This window comes from Oncorhynchus mykiss, chromosome 3, assembly GCF_013265735.2.
Source record: "Oncorhynchus mykiss isolate Arlee chromosome 3, USDA_OmykA_1.1, whole genome shotgun sequence".
NCBI lineage: Eukaryota > Metazoa > Chordata > Actinopteri > Salmoniformes > Salmonidae > Oncorhynchus > Oncorhynchus mykiss.
In genome coordinates, this window is record NC_048567.1 from 41,911,155 (window position 1) to 41,926,091 (window position 14,937).

The window sequence follows — 14,937 nt, forward strand, 5'->3', positions numbered from 1 at the left end:
CTGATGTTGGGCGATTAGGCGTGGCTCGCAGCCGGCGTTCCAATTCATCCCAAAGTTGTTCGATGAGGTTGTGGTCAGGGCTCTGTGCAGGCTATTCAAGTTCTTCCACACCAATCTCAACAAAACATTTCTGTATAGACCTTGCTTGGTGCAAGGGGGCATTGTCATGCTGAAATAGGAAAGGGCCTTCCCCAAACTGTTGCCCCAATGTTGGAAGCACAGAATCGTCTAGAATGTCATTGTATGCTGTAGCATTAAGATTTCCCTTCAATGGACCTAAGGGGCCTAGCCCGAACCATGAAAAACAGCCCCAGACCATTATTCCTCCTGAACCAAACTTTACAGTTGACACTATGCATTCGGGCAGGTAGCTTTCTCCTCATCCACCAAACCCAGATTCATCTGTCGGACTGCCAGATGGTGAAGCGTGATTCATCACGCCAAAGAATGTGTTTCCACTGCTCCAGATTCCAATGGCGGCAAGCTTTACACCACTCCAACTGACGCTTGGCGATCTTAGACTCGTGTTAGGCTGGCCGGCCACGGAAACCCGTTTCATTAATCTCCCGACGAACCGTTCTTGTGCTGACGTTGCTTCTTGTTTGACAGTTTGTGCAGAAATTCTTCAGTTGTGCCATCCCACAGTTTCATCAGCTGTCTGGGTGGCTGGTCTCAGACGATCCCACAGGTGAAGGAGCCAAATGTGGACGTCCTGGGCTGGCATGGTTACGCGTGGTCTGCAGTTGTGAGGCCGGTTTGGCGTACTGCCAAATTCTTTAAAAAGACGTTTGAGGTGATGGTAGAGAAAGTAATGTCCTGCCTGCCAATTCCACGCCCTCTCAAAACTTTAGACATCTGTGGCATTGTGTTGTGTGACAAAACTACACATTTTAGAGTGGCCTTTTATTGTCCCCAGCATAATACATTTTAGCACAGAATCTGAAAAAAAAAGTTTTCTAGGATTATTTTATTTCATGAAACATGGGACGGACACTTTACATGTTGCATTTATATTTTTGGTCAGTATATTATTATTATCAAACACTATTATTATTATTTATTATATAATGCATTTCCCTGGAAATCTACCTCTAATTCAATGTCTAATTCTGTTAGAATTACTTTTGAGTCTGTTGTAATGTTGATACATTTAGAGAGACATCATACAGTCTATTATAAGCCTTATTTTACAACATTTGAATGGTTTGTATACAGTTATACTTGATGGCTTTTTTTGAATTGTCAACTCAAGGTTGTCTCTTTGTTTGTCTTTAAGGGGCCGCTTTGGCGTGATCCGAGAGTGTAGAGAGAACGCCACGGGCAACCTGTTCATGGCTAAGATTGTGCCCTACGAGGCAGACAATAAACAGACAGTGCTGCAGGAGTACGACATCCTCAAGTCCCTCCACCACGACAAGATCATGGCTCTGCATGAGGCTTATGTCACGCCCCGCTACCTAGTGCTCATCTCGGAGTGCTGCAGTGGAAAAGAGCTCCTCTACAGCCTCATCGACAGGTCAGACAGCACAAATTCGTATGTGTACCAACTAATGGAAATAACTATCTTATTTCTGTTATATGATTTTGTATGTAATGATTACTTTTGCTCTGTATAGTATCCCTGGGCCAGGGTTGGGGTCCATTCCATTAGATTTCTCCTTTGAAAATCTATTTATCTTCAAGGACATCTTTGGAAATGAGTGTTTCTATTAATGCTTTAAAGGGCTATAGTTAAAGGGATGCAATGCAAATCTTGTGGTATTCTTTTTTTACCCAAGTCAAATCAAAAGAAATTGGATTTCAGTTTACTTTCTCAATTGATGGAATTGACCTCAACACTTTCATCCTTTGTTGTACCCCTAGATTCCGCTACTCAGAGGATGACGTGGTGGGCTACATCGTTCAGGTCCTGCAGGGTTTGGATTACCTGCACAACCGCCGCATCCTGCACTTAGACGTCAAGCCGGAGAACATCATCATCACCTACATGAACGTAGTGAAGATCATTGACTTTGGCAGCGCCCAGACCTTTAACCCACTCTTCCTCAAGCAGTTCAGCCCACCTGTTGGAACTCTGGAGTATATGTGTAAGTCATGAGAATGATCTAAATCAGTGTCTCTCAACCCAATCCTAAGGGTTGAAACTGAAAAATGGTGAAAAATGTTGTTCTTGCCTGGCGCTAACATACCTGATTCAACTTATCAATCAAATATGTATAATAGGGAGGAATCCTTGTGTATAATAATATGTATTAATGTGTTTTTAAACCTGGGCAATCTGAACAGGGAATTTCAAGCATATCAAAATGTGTTCTGTGCAGAAAATGCTCTGTAGCCAATCGGTCTGTCTCTGTGGCACAATGTAGACACAGACGGTAAGGGATGGCTCATAATACCATGTACAGATGAACCGACTGAGGGATGAACAGATTGTGATAGATGAATCTTTGATCAATTAATCATGTGTTAATACCAGATACAGTATGTGAACACACGCTAGTTGTGCAACTTTGTGTCCTGAATGCCTCAAAGTTCTCACACTAACCTTTCCCTAACCTGTTCTCTTTTTCCTAACCTTTCCCTAAAGCGCCTGAGATGTTGAAAGGGGATGTGGTGGGCCCTCCGGCTGACATTTGGAGTGTAGGCGTGTTGACCTTCATCATGTGAGTATGGCCAAAGCTTTGGGTCAATGTCATTTGAACTCATTTGAAATGTAAGCCAAATCCCAGTTCATTCAAGTACCATTCATGAGTTGCAATTTGTCCCTATACAGTTCTGTAAGTTCAATTTTTTATTTTTATGAATGAATCCATTTTTGCAGCCATCTACACAGTGTAAGAGATGGGCACCTGCTTTACATAAATAAAATCAAACTTTAACGTTCATCTGAATGTCTCAACACACACATTGTTACACATTAATATTTGACTGTGTTAATTTGTTTATTTTAAGTGCTCTGTCCTGTATGTTTATTTCAAACCTATTTAAAACCCATTTCAAACGTTTTCAGGCTAAGCGGAAGGTCGCCCTTCATGGATTATGATCCACAGGAGGCTGAAGCCAGAATCCTGGCAGCCAAGTTTGACTTGGGCAAACTCTACCAGAATGTGTCTCAAAGTGCCTCTCTGTTTTTAAAGAAGATCCTGTGTAGCTACCCTTGGTAAGTGCAGCTGATAATTAATACCAATTAAGTGCTCTTTTCTTTAGATGAATTGGTCCATTGATTATATTATCTACTGTCTGCACTGACCCTGGTTGTAACCTCCGTTTCAGGGCCCGTCCTTCCATCAAGGACTGCTACAACAACTCATGGCTCCAGGATGCCTACCTGATGCGGCTGCGGCGGCAGACCCTCACCTTCACCACCACGCGCCTCAAGGAATACCTGGACGAACAGCAGAGCCTGCGGGTGGGGGTGGCCACCAAGCACAAGGTCCTTCTCCGGTCATACCAGAGCTCGACCCAGTCACCCACCAGCCCTATACCCCCTTTGCCCATGACACCGGTCACACAGTGAGCACGGCTTCATATGTCAAATGCATGAAGGCAGGAGCTGTTGCCTGAGAGGAAGTACGCAATCTAAACGAGGCAGGTCTTAGGACCGAGCTCCCTAACTTGGTGAGATGAGGTGTGACTTTGACCTTTTCATCCAAATGGACATAAAATCACAAAATCCAGCACTGGTTCTGAATATTGAGGACCTAACCTCTCTGCCTCCACCAGAAAGTCCCTATACTAAGCCTACAGGAAGCCCCACATTTTTTGTCTTGCAATGAGACAATCCCGCGATGGTTCTTTGTGTATTTCATGGGGTGATACATGTTTCTCAAGGACTGGATGCCAGCTCAAAGTTCCAAACCTCTGCTCTCTTTTTTTATGTTAACAATCTCAAAAAGTTTTCATCTGATCCTCTTGTATCCTCTTGTATCCATGTACACCAGATATCTTCTCGAAACATCTAGTGCATGTGTGATTTTATCTTTCCCTAGGATAATGACATTTGTGGAGATTACGTCTCTTCTAAGCAATTTTTTATGAACAAAGCGACACTACTGATAACATCTTTAACCCATGATTTTGGGTGCTACGGTATGCACACCATAGTGCTCAGTGTCATTTTCTATCTCTGATCATCAGAATGTTCTTGAAAACACAAGACGGAATAAATGCATTTTTATTTTTTATTTAGTCAGTTAAGAACAAATTCTTATTTTCAATGACGGCCTGGGAACAGTGGGTTAACTGCCTGTTCAGGGGCAGAACGACAGATTTGTACCTTGTCAGTTCGGGGGTTTGAACTCGCAACCTTCCGGTTACTAGTCCAACGCTCTAACCACTAGGCTACCCTGCCGCCGCATTGAGAAGTAATTGTTAGCTAAATGGTCGAGGCAAGATCAGCAAGAGCTACCAGAACAGTGAACAACCAATCAATGCAACCCAAATCAAGGAATAGGACACCATCTGCCTGAAAATATTCTTAAAGGCATTCTGATTTGGCCCGTTGAGTCTTTGTCATTATATATTACTATGTCAATGGCTACATGTTCCTATAGTTCCCATAATTCATGGACATTGCAGAGGATTTGTGTATACCAAGTCTGTGTATACAAAGGCTGCCTTGAACTCCAGTACCTTAGATTCACATTAGCTGAGGGTGTCTTGAGTCACAGGGTATAATGTGGAAGGGTCATGCTGTAGCTTACAAGTGCCCTTACTAGAGTTCAGATTGAACATTTTGACAAATTACATTTGCAAAATGTGAATGGTTAGAGGGAGTGATGAGTGGCTTAATCTACAGTTAAACAGGGCCTCTTTGACTGTAAGAATGTAAATTAGTACACAGATAATACAAGTTCCCACTTTTAAATTAGGATGATGCTTGGAGAAAGAATGTATCTTTGTTTTGGGGTTATTGCCATATTTGAAAAATAAACGTGTGTAGGTGCATGTCAGTCACATCCATGCAGATGAAGAAAGTGTGAACGTTTCATAAACATTTGAGAATTTAGTTATTTGATTCTGTTTTAATATCTTCATCATCCAACATCGAAACGGTTTAACAAAAGAGATTTAATATTATAGATACAATATATATTTATTGTGGTATAGTCATGAAGTGATGCGGCAAATGAGTGTCATGAAGTTGATTTTACTTTACATTGTATTTCAGTTTTTAAATCAGCAGTTTGTTAACAATTAAGTATTTCAGCAGGATTCTTGTAGTTGAATACCATTGTCAAGTATGATATTAGTTTGATGCCTGCCCTGTGCGTCATATCATGCAGTTTTGTATACAATTATGATATGCCCAATTTCTTGGATGACAGGAGTACTTGGGGTAAATCTACAAAATGGATTAAGAATACATTTCAATGGATTGTGAAGACCGTATTAACATTTAAAAAGAGAGAGAGTGAATATTGATGTATGAAGACAAAGAAGGAACGTGCAAGACACCTCCAGTACGTTAAGAAGTAAAGTAATTGCAAATTATTTTGGAATGGAACTGTTTGCAAGGTTGGTAATGATAAAGTTAATAGTTTTGTACCAAAGTAAGATACCTTGAATTATTGCAGTGTCCCATGTAATGCACATTGAAACACAAGCATTTGCTTTGTATGTTGAGAATCAATATTAGCTTTAATTAAATATTTTATTCGGGGGAGGGGGGGAGTATTATGATACTGGATGGCTTTGTGTGTGTGTGTGTGCGCGTTTATTTATTTATTCATTGATTGAGCAATTCAGCTTGGGCCTAGATTAAATCAGATCAAGCGTTAAGCGGTGATAGCCGACACCCTAGCTGATGTTTTGGCAGTGTCGGAGGTGAAACTGCATTGGAGCTGTCAAATCATTGTCCCGAAAACACACCCATGAGAAAGTGTATGCTATATAAGTGATAATGCCCTAGAAGCTGGTATTTAGAGGATATATTGACATGGGTGTTGTTAGGCCCAAGACAAAGTCAAGGGCCGGCAAACCGTGCCAATATATCCTCCAAACACCGGCTTTGAGTGCATTATCACTTTTATACAACAGGTTACCAACATACTCAAATAATGATTCAGATTTTTCATTAAAAACCTTATTTCGATGATTGTATTCATACTATTTCATCCTTCCTCAAGATATAGTCCCGACACAAATCTATGGTTGTTATCCAAGCCGGCTGGTCGTTCGTTCTATCGGTTCAGTTGCCAGAGACGGGACCCAGTCGTTCCGTGTTTTTGTTCTGTATCTACGGACGCGACCCAGTTATTCGTTCTAAATATTCCGTTGCCATCCTGGCTGGCAACGTTCTTATCCCTTGCTTGATAGCTAGCCAACTACGGCTAACTTAGTCACCTCAAAAAGTGCAGCCAGAATAACAGCAAATTAGCCGCATTTGCATTTGTTTAAGCTGTTTTCTAGTGACAGTTATCTGGATACATCCATAACAATGAGCTAATGAGGCATGATTTTGCCTGGCATAGAAAATATACTCTCTCGTTAGGACACTGTTGTTCAGAGGAGCTAGCCAACAACAAGGCTAACACAATCACTTCAAACTGAAGTTGGAAAGACTGCAAACTAGCTGCTCTTCGTTTCATTTGACCTTTTAACAATTTACATTTCTTTGTATATATCCATAAACATTTTCTCAGATGATTTGTGATTTCGACTGGCTGAGAAACGCTGTCTGCATGCTGTATCGTCCCGACTCCCGACACGTTCATTACTATGGGACAGCTGGAGATCGAATTTGAATATTGAAACTAAATGTTAGTCTAAAAGAAATGTGAGATAATGTCGAGATAATGACTCTCAAATTGAAAAACATTAAATTAAATAATGAGGATTTCGATCAGCCTAATCAAGGTATAGATTACAACTGACATTCCAGTGTTATAAGTTGTAAACAAGGCTGCATGAGATTTCTCGTAATGCAACTCTGTGCAGCCAATGGCAATGTCCACTTTAGGTATAATGCTAGGAGCCACTTGTGGATTTGACAGCTCTAATGCAGTTCCACCTCTGACACCGCCAAAACAACCGCTATGATTGAATAGAGCCCTTGATTCGGCTCTTAACCTTCTTTGTTCTGTGGAATCTCTCTGAATCTGGCATGAAATAGCTACGAATAATAATAAAGAACATACATCTTAAACCCATTAATTTCAGTTTGTGTTATTTCAATTGAGCTTTGAGTTATGTCTTTGTTGATCACATTTAAAAAGCACTCATTTGAACAAAAATATTTCATTTTATTTGGAATGTTTACATAATGAATTTGAGTTTGGGGGGCAAAAATGATTACATATTAAAGCTTTAAACCTCACTAAAAGCTTCACTCATACATAAATTATACTTAAACCCAAAATGGTTCTCCAGTAGATTATTAAGAAAGTATCATCCTTTGTTCAAAAATGGCCATTTTGACTTTATAGAGATTACAACTTCTCATTTCAGACTAATTGAAAAATAAAATGTTGTATAAAGTTTTGCCCTTTCTTAAACAAGCCTTACAAAGCTGGTTACAATTTCATTTTCATCCTCCAGAAAATATATAAAAAAATATATGTGATAAATGATGAATACATTTGCATAACACAACCAACCAACAGTAACTCCTGTTCAGGCTATCCTATCCAATCAATCAGCCAGTCGTTATGATATGGGGGGTAGTTTAATGTTAGCACACAGTTAAGCACCACTCTGCCAGGATGCACTTCCACACTCCATCCCCAGGTGGCAGCACCAACTGAGTCCAAGCGCTTAGCCAAGCCTTTATTTGCACACAGGTGTGAGTAATTAGGATTGAGGTCGACTTCCTCATATGAAATCGTTAAGCACTGTATGAATTTAAGACTTTCCAAGCTGATGAAACGAGATGTATGTTAGGAGAAGTACAATATGATCATAAGGGGACATAGAATTCAGATGAGGAATGGAGGGGATGCAGAGGAGGCCGAAGAGAGAGGAGGAGGGTGAGCTTGAGTCGGCTAAACATTTTCAGGAAAAAAGGGAGATGGTTTAATGAAGAAGAATGGTAGAAAGTGTAAGCAGAGTGAGCTGTATGCCAGATCGAGGTCTGGAGGAGGGCATATAAGTGAATGAGGGCGAATTATCAGAGGTGACAGGTGTGGTGAAGTCCTTGGAGACAGGTTTGCACCGGTGGTCAGGATAAAGATGAGTCTGTGACGGTAGAAGTGACATTTTTGGAGAAAGTGGACCACTGCATTTTGGCTGATCCATTTGTGATTTCAGGGTGGGTGAAAATGAGTTGGATGCTGTGGAATCGGTGATGGTAACCCAAAAGTGGACTTGTGATAATTGTTTGTGTTTCTGCTGGTCAAAGGGAGCTGGCGCTTTGCGCCAAACGAATTGGGGCAAGAGAGGTGAATTGTTTTGCTCTCAAGAAAAGGGCATCATTGAAAGGTGAGATTACTGGGATAGCGCTAAATCTTAAAGTGGACCAACTGAAGGGAAAGATTTCCGGTGTTTGTGATGCTCGTCATTTGGTGCGACGCAGGCAGGGTGGCGTGAGTGGTGAAACAGATGAGTCATTGTCTGTTCTTTTAAGTTTTGCTGTTGAGTCTCTGACCAACAAAGTGATGTTAGGATATTTCAGTTATCCCGTACGAGCTTATATGCCGAATATACTACTATACGATGTTACAGGTGTCAAGCTTCTGGGTATGTGGCAGCAGTGTGTAGGGAGGTTCCTGGTGTTTAAGGCACTGCATCGCAGTGCTAGAGGCGTTACTACAGACCCAGGTTCATTCCTGGGATGTTCTAAAAGAAAAAGAACCGCACACCTATTAAGACGAGGTGCTGGCTAGCGGAGTAGGAAACTTAAAAATAAAAGAGCCGCACACGCTAGGAGCTCAGATGCAAAAATGTTATTACCAACGTTTCAACAGCCAAGCTGTCTTCATCAGGGTATAATCACAAACACTGCGGGATGACTCGTTTATATAGTGTCAAAAGACACAGGTGTCTGTAATCATGGCCAAGAGTGGCCTAATATCATTGGTTGTATGCTGTTCTTTGTATGACATTTTAATATTTGATTATTAACCAATGATATTAGGCCACTCTTGGCCATGATTAGACACCTGTGTCTTTTGACACTATATAAACGAGTCATCCCGCAGTGTTTGTGATTATACCCTGATGAAGACAGCTTGGCTGTCGAAACGTTGGTAATTACATTTTTGCATCTGAGCTAGAGTGTGCGGCTCTCTTTTATTTTCAAGTTCATTCCTGGGATGTGCCACAACTGGCCGTGGCCAGGAGTCCCATAGTAAGAGACACAATTGGCCCAGCATCGTCCAGGGTAAGGGAGGGTTTGGCCGGGAGGGCTTCACTTGGCTCATCATGCCTTAGCGACTCATTGAGGCGGGCCGGGTGCCTGCAGGCTGACCCTGGTCGCAAGTTGAACAGTGTTTCTTCATACACATTGGTGCAGCTGGCTTCCGGGTTAAGCTGGAGGATGTTAAGGAGCGAGGTTAGGTGGGTCTTGTTTCAGAGGACGCATGACTCTACCTTCACCTCTACTGAGCCCGTTGGGGAGTTGCAGCGATGAGATAAGATCAAAAAAGGGGGGGTAATATACTCAAAATAATAATGATACTTTTTAAAAATTACAACTACATTGAGAGCATCTTGACTTGCTGCATCACTGCTCGGTATGGCCACTGTTTGGCATCCGACTGCAAGGCGCTACAGAGGGTAGTGTGTACGGCCCAATATATCACTGGGGCCGATTTCCCTGCCATCCAGGACCTCTCACCTGGTATAGGTGGTGTCAGAGGAAGGCCCTAAAAATTGTCAGATTACAGCCACCGAACTCATAGACTGTTCTCACACAGCAAGGCAGAAGCCAACAGGACCCTGAACAGCTTCTACCCTCAAGCTATAAGACTGATAACTAATAGCTACCTGGAATATTTGCATTGACCTTTTTTGCACTAACCTCTTTTGACTCATCACATAAACTACTGTTTATTATCTACCTCAACCCCTGCACATCAACGCTAGTGCAGTAGTGAGTGCATTCATTTTCTTATTTGTTCATACTTGTCCCCCATGGGAATTGAACCGACAACCCTGGCATTGCAAGTTCCATGCTCTACCAACTGAACCACTCAGGACAGAAAATATAAATGTTCCTATTTATTCCTTGTTATTTTTCAATTTTTCCTCTCTGCATTATTGGGAAGGGCCTATAAGTAAACATTTCACTGTTTGTCAACACATGTTCATTATGTCAAATACAATTTGATTTGATTTAACAAGTGAGGTAATAAGGGATCATAACTTTCACCTCGATTCACCTATCAGTCTGTCATGGAAAGTGCAGATGTTCCTAATGTTCTGTACACTCAGTGTACGTCACAGTGCTTCTATAGCTATATACACCATGATACTGCCTATTTCATTTATTCATTTAGCAAACATAAAGCTCATAATCCAGTGTATTTTTCAGTCAACACACCTATATTTCAGCTTTAATTAGCTTTAAAACAGCAACATTTTCTCTTAGCAACATTGCAAAAATATTTTGAATAGCATGATATTAGCTACATCTTTCTCTTTACCCCGTGACAAAATGTGTAAAATGATATATATATATATATATATATATATATATATATATATATATATATATATATATGGGGCCCAACTAATTTTCTGCAAGCCCACCTACCAACGAATTTCTAACTATGCCACTGATTACTAACCTCCATTCTCCTTCGTTAGTCGGTTTCAAGGCTACCCCTGTCGGCTGCTCCTGATCTACAAAATGTACTACCAACATCCAGTTTTCAAGAAACTGTAACAATGCGTCTCTCGAACATCTCGTTATGTCAAGGCAGCATATCGTATTTTTGATCGCTAGAAATAGCCTACTGCTTGGAGGAAAAGCATAAATATTATTCAATAATGTTGTCTACTGTTAAATATCCATTGTGTTATGATCCGCTTACTGTACATATATGTATGAATTGATGAAAAAATAAACATGGGAAATTGTTTTTTGTGGCATTATCGGATATTACAAAATATATAAACTTTTGTCGCTTTAAGACTGGGCTGCCTTGAAACCGTCAAGTTCCATGTTTGTATTGAGAAATTGAAGGTTCTGAACTGAACTCCATATTGAAACAAAGTTGTCAACTAGAATCTCACCCTTTTATTTCTTTATTTTAACATTTTATTTCATATGCACCGATGTTTTCAAGATATTAGCTTTAGAATAGGGGCTATTTTACTTAATTTTCCTGCGGTGAGTGGCAAAATATAAATAATATTTTCTATATTTAAACTTCCTTGAGCTATTATACATAGTCAACATTATAAACGGCTGTTTTTCTTTATTTATGGAACAAATGGACATCTCTTCCTCAATCACGCAAGTAACGAGGGATGAAGAGGATAACTATAGTCTGCGCGACGAAGGTGAGTTTGGAAAAGTTTTCAAGAAGGGTTCTGTTGCGCATGACAAAGTGAATATACATACACAAGACAGGATGGTGTTTAGATGGTCAAGGCCAGAACTAAATAAATAAATCAATTTTAAATTTAAACGGAATATGTAGAGACCCCTGTAATATTGCACAACTATAAACAATTGCTTGAAACTATTGTAATTTACAGTCAAACTTTTGACTAATCGAAACTATCATTGTGAAGCCATATAGCTCGCCTACGACATGGCCCACTGAAAGGCCTAAATTATTATTGAGGGCTAATAACTTTTTGTTTGGCATAGCATCTTGTATTTATAAAAGGATGTAGTTGAAATTATTGAGTCAACGTAGGAAATCACAACCGAGTTTTTGAAAGCGTTGGGGGAAGAGGCGGGGCCGAAATGACTTGAATGACGTTCCCAATGTTTTTGATTTGTGACTTGGACAATCCGACCAAATTCACATAGCAATGTTATAGATCTGTCATTCTCATTGAAAGCAAACATAAGAAGTGGTAGATCTGTTCTATGTGTGCTATTTCTATGCGTCCTGTTCTTAAATTTAGTTTTTGCATCTTTTATTTTCAGTTTTGTACACCAGCTTCAAACCACTGAAAATACATTATTTTTGGTTATGGAAAATATATTTCACAGCGGTTTAGATGGTACAAGGATTCTGTACACTATACTTGCATGTTGAACTGAAATTAGGCAAACTATTAGAATTTTAGAAACTAGGAAATGGCAGGGTGATTTTGGCGTAGTGCAACATGTAAAGTGTTGGTCCCATGTTTCATGAGCTGAAATAAAAGATCCCAGAAATGTTCCACATGCACAAAAAGCTTATTTCGCTCACATTTTGTGCCCAAATGTGTTTACATCCCAGTCACTGAGCATTTCTCCTTTGCCAAGATAATCCATCCACCTGACAGGTGTGGCATATCAAGAAGCTGATTAAACAGCATGATCATTACACAGGTGTCCCTTGTGCTAGGGACAATAAAAGGTCACTCTAAAATGTGCAGTGAGAGTTTTAAGGCAGCGGGCAATTGGCATGCAGAATGCAGAGCTGTTGCCAGAGAATTGAATGTAAATTTTACTACCATAAGCCGCTTCCAATTTTTTGCAGTATGTCCAACCGGCCTCACAACCATAGACCACGTGTATGGTGTCGTGTGGGCAAGCGGTTTGCTGATGTCAGTGTTGTGAACAGAGTGCCCCTTGGTGGAGGTGGTGTTATGGTATGGGCAGGCATGAGCTACGGACAATGAATACAATTGCGTTTTATCGATGGCAGTTTGAATGCACAGAAATACAGTGACAAAATATTGAGGCCATTGTGAGGCCCATTTTCTTTAAGTTATATGTGACCAATAGATGCATATCTGTATTCCCAGTCGTGTGAAATACATAGATTAGGGCCTAATTTATTTATTTCAATCGAATGATTTCCTCATATGAACTGTAACTCAGTACAATCTTTGAAATTGTTGCATGTTGCTTTTATATGTTTGTTCAGTATATGTTGGACACCAATTCAAATTGAGTAGTTGTCCTCCAAGAGACATCAAGCTACTCATGTTCAGGCTGTCCCACTACTACACTACCATTGGTCGACTGCCAGGTGTCTGTTCACAGGTCACGCACCAAGCCCCGAAAACGTGCAAGTGCACGCTTCCCCAACATGAGACCACTGCAGTGATCCCACCGCTGCCACCAATGTAGCGGAAGACAAAACTGCAACAGAGACTCGAACCATGATGCAGAATAAGGCATCTAACAGTCTGTGCCACATAAGCCCCAGCCTCTGGGCAGAGTCAGTAGTCAAAGCTCACAGGCCTGACAGAGGCTATACTCCCTCCACTGATCTGTATTTCTATAAACAGGAAAGTGTTGTTATTATTATTCCGACAAAAAATGTTGTGCTCTGCATTTACTTTTATGCTCTGTGGTCATCTCTTATTCTCTGCATTGAAGTGTGGCTTGTTATGTAAATGCAGCAAAAAAAGAAACCCTTTTCAAGACACTGTCTTTCAAAGATAATTAGTAAAAATCCAAATAACTTCACAGAACTTCATTGTAAAGGGTTTAAACACGGTTTCCCATGCTTGTTCAATGAACCATAAACAATTAACGAACATGTACCTGTGGAACGGTCGCTAAGACACGGTAGGCAATTAAGGTCACAGTTATGAAAATATAGGACATGAAAGAGGCCGTACTACTGACTCTGAAAAACACCAAAAGAAAGATGCCCAGGGTCGCTGCTCATCTGCTTGAACGTGCCTTAGGCATGCTGCTAGGAGGCATGAGACTGCAGATGTGGCCGGGGCAATACATTGCAATGTCCATACTGTGAGACGCCTAAGACAATGCTACAAGGAGACAGGACGGACAGCTGATCGTCCTCGCAGTGGCAGATCACGTGTAACAACACCTGCACAGGATCAGTACATCCGAACATCACACCTGCGGGACAGGTACAGGATGGCAACAACAACTGCCTGAGTTACAAGATGTCTTTTGGTGGAGACGTTGATATTTATAGTAAATAATTAATGTGCTTTTGGTTTCCTACTCTTCAGCATAGGCTAGTCTTTAATGTTGCATTAATGTGGGCTGATCAACAGTATGTTAATTATAATTATGTGTACAGTTCTGCTGCCAAGCCCTACACACATCCTGTTGGAGCAATGTACATTTAAACTGGTTACAGCGGGGGACTGTTTAAGAAGATGCAGCGCTGCAGAACATTGTCTAGACATTTATATCTGCACATTCAGTATGTTTCAGTGTGTGCAGGTTTTTGTTCCAACAAACACTACCACCTGACTGATTCAGCTAATTGTCAAGACCTTATTTTGATGAATTTGGTGTTTTAATTCTGAATCTGATTTTTGTTTTGGGGCTGCTGGTGCTGAGTTGGTCTCTATTCTTGTGCACTGCTCACACAACTTAAAACACCTGCTATACCCTGAGTGTACAAAATATTCCTAATATTGAGTTGCACCCCTTTTTGCCCTCAGACCAGCCTCAATTCATTGGGCATGGACTCTACAAGGTGTTGAAAGCATTCCACAGGGATGTTGACTCCAATGCTTCCCATAGTTGTGTCAAGTTGGCTCCGTCCTTTTGGTTGTGCATTATTCTTGATACATTCGGGAAACTGTTGAGCGTAAAAAACCCAGCAGCGTTACAGTTCTTGACACAATCAAACCGGTGTGCCTGGCACCTACTACCATACCCCGTTCAAAGGCACTTAAATATTTTGTCTTGCCCATTCACACTCTGAATGGCACACAAACACAGCCCATGTCTCAATTGGGTCAAGGCTTAACAATCTTTCTTTAACCTGTCTCTTCCCCTTCATCTACACTTATTGAAGTGGATTTAACAAGTGACATCTGACATGTACGCTAACAGTCATTATAGTGAGTCTGTTCCTACACCCTCTTGTGGATCATTTGAGCTCCGGGTGCACC

General features: G+C 40.8%; 1 protein-coding gene across 2 annotated transcripts in view; it reads left to right on the forward strand.

Moving 5' to 3' along the window:
* spegb (striated muscle enriched protein kinase b) overlaps positions 1-4,168 on the forward strand; it is a 128,370-nt gene extending 124,202 nt beyond the window's left edge. For both annotated transcript variants that reach the window (XM_021596902.2, XM_036974099.1), the window contains 5 exons: positions 1,277-1,516; positions 1,864-2,087; positions 2,588-2,663; positions 3,011-3,160; positions 3,274-4,168. In XM_021596902.2, the coding sequence (XP_021452577.2) occupies positions 1,277-1,516; positions 1,864-2,087; positions 2,588-2,663; positions 3,011-3,160; positions 3,274-3,517 (934 nt within the window). In that variant the 3' untranslated portion in view covers positions 3,518-4,168. The remainder of the gene's footprint in view (positions 1-1,276; positions 1,517-1,863; positions 2,088-2,587; positions 2,664-3,010; positions 3,161-3,273) is intronic.
* Positions 4,169-14,937: the final 10,769 nt, after the last annotated feature.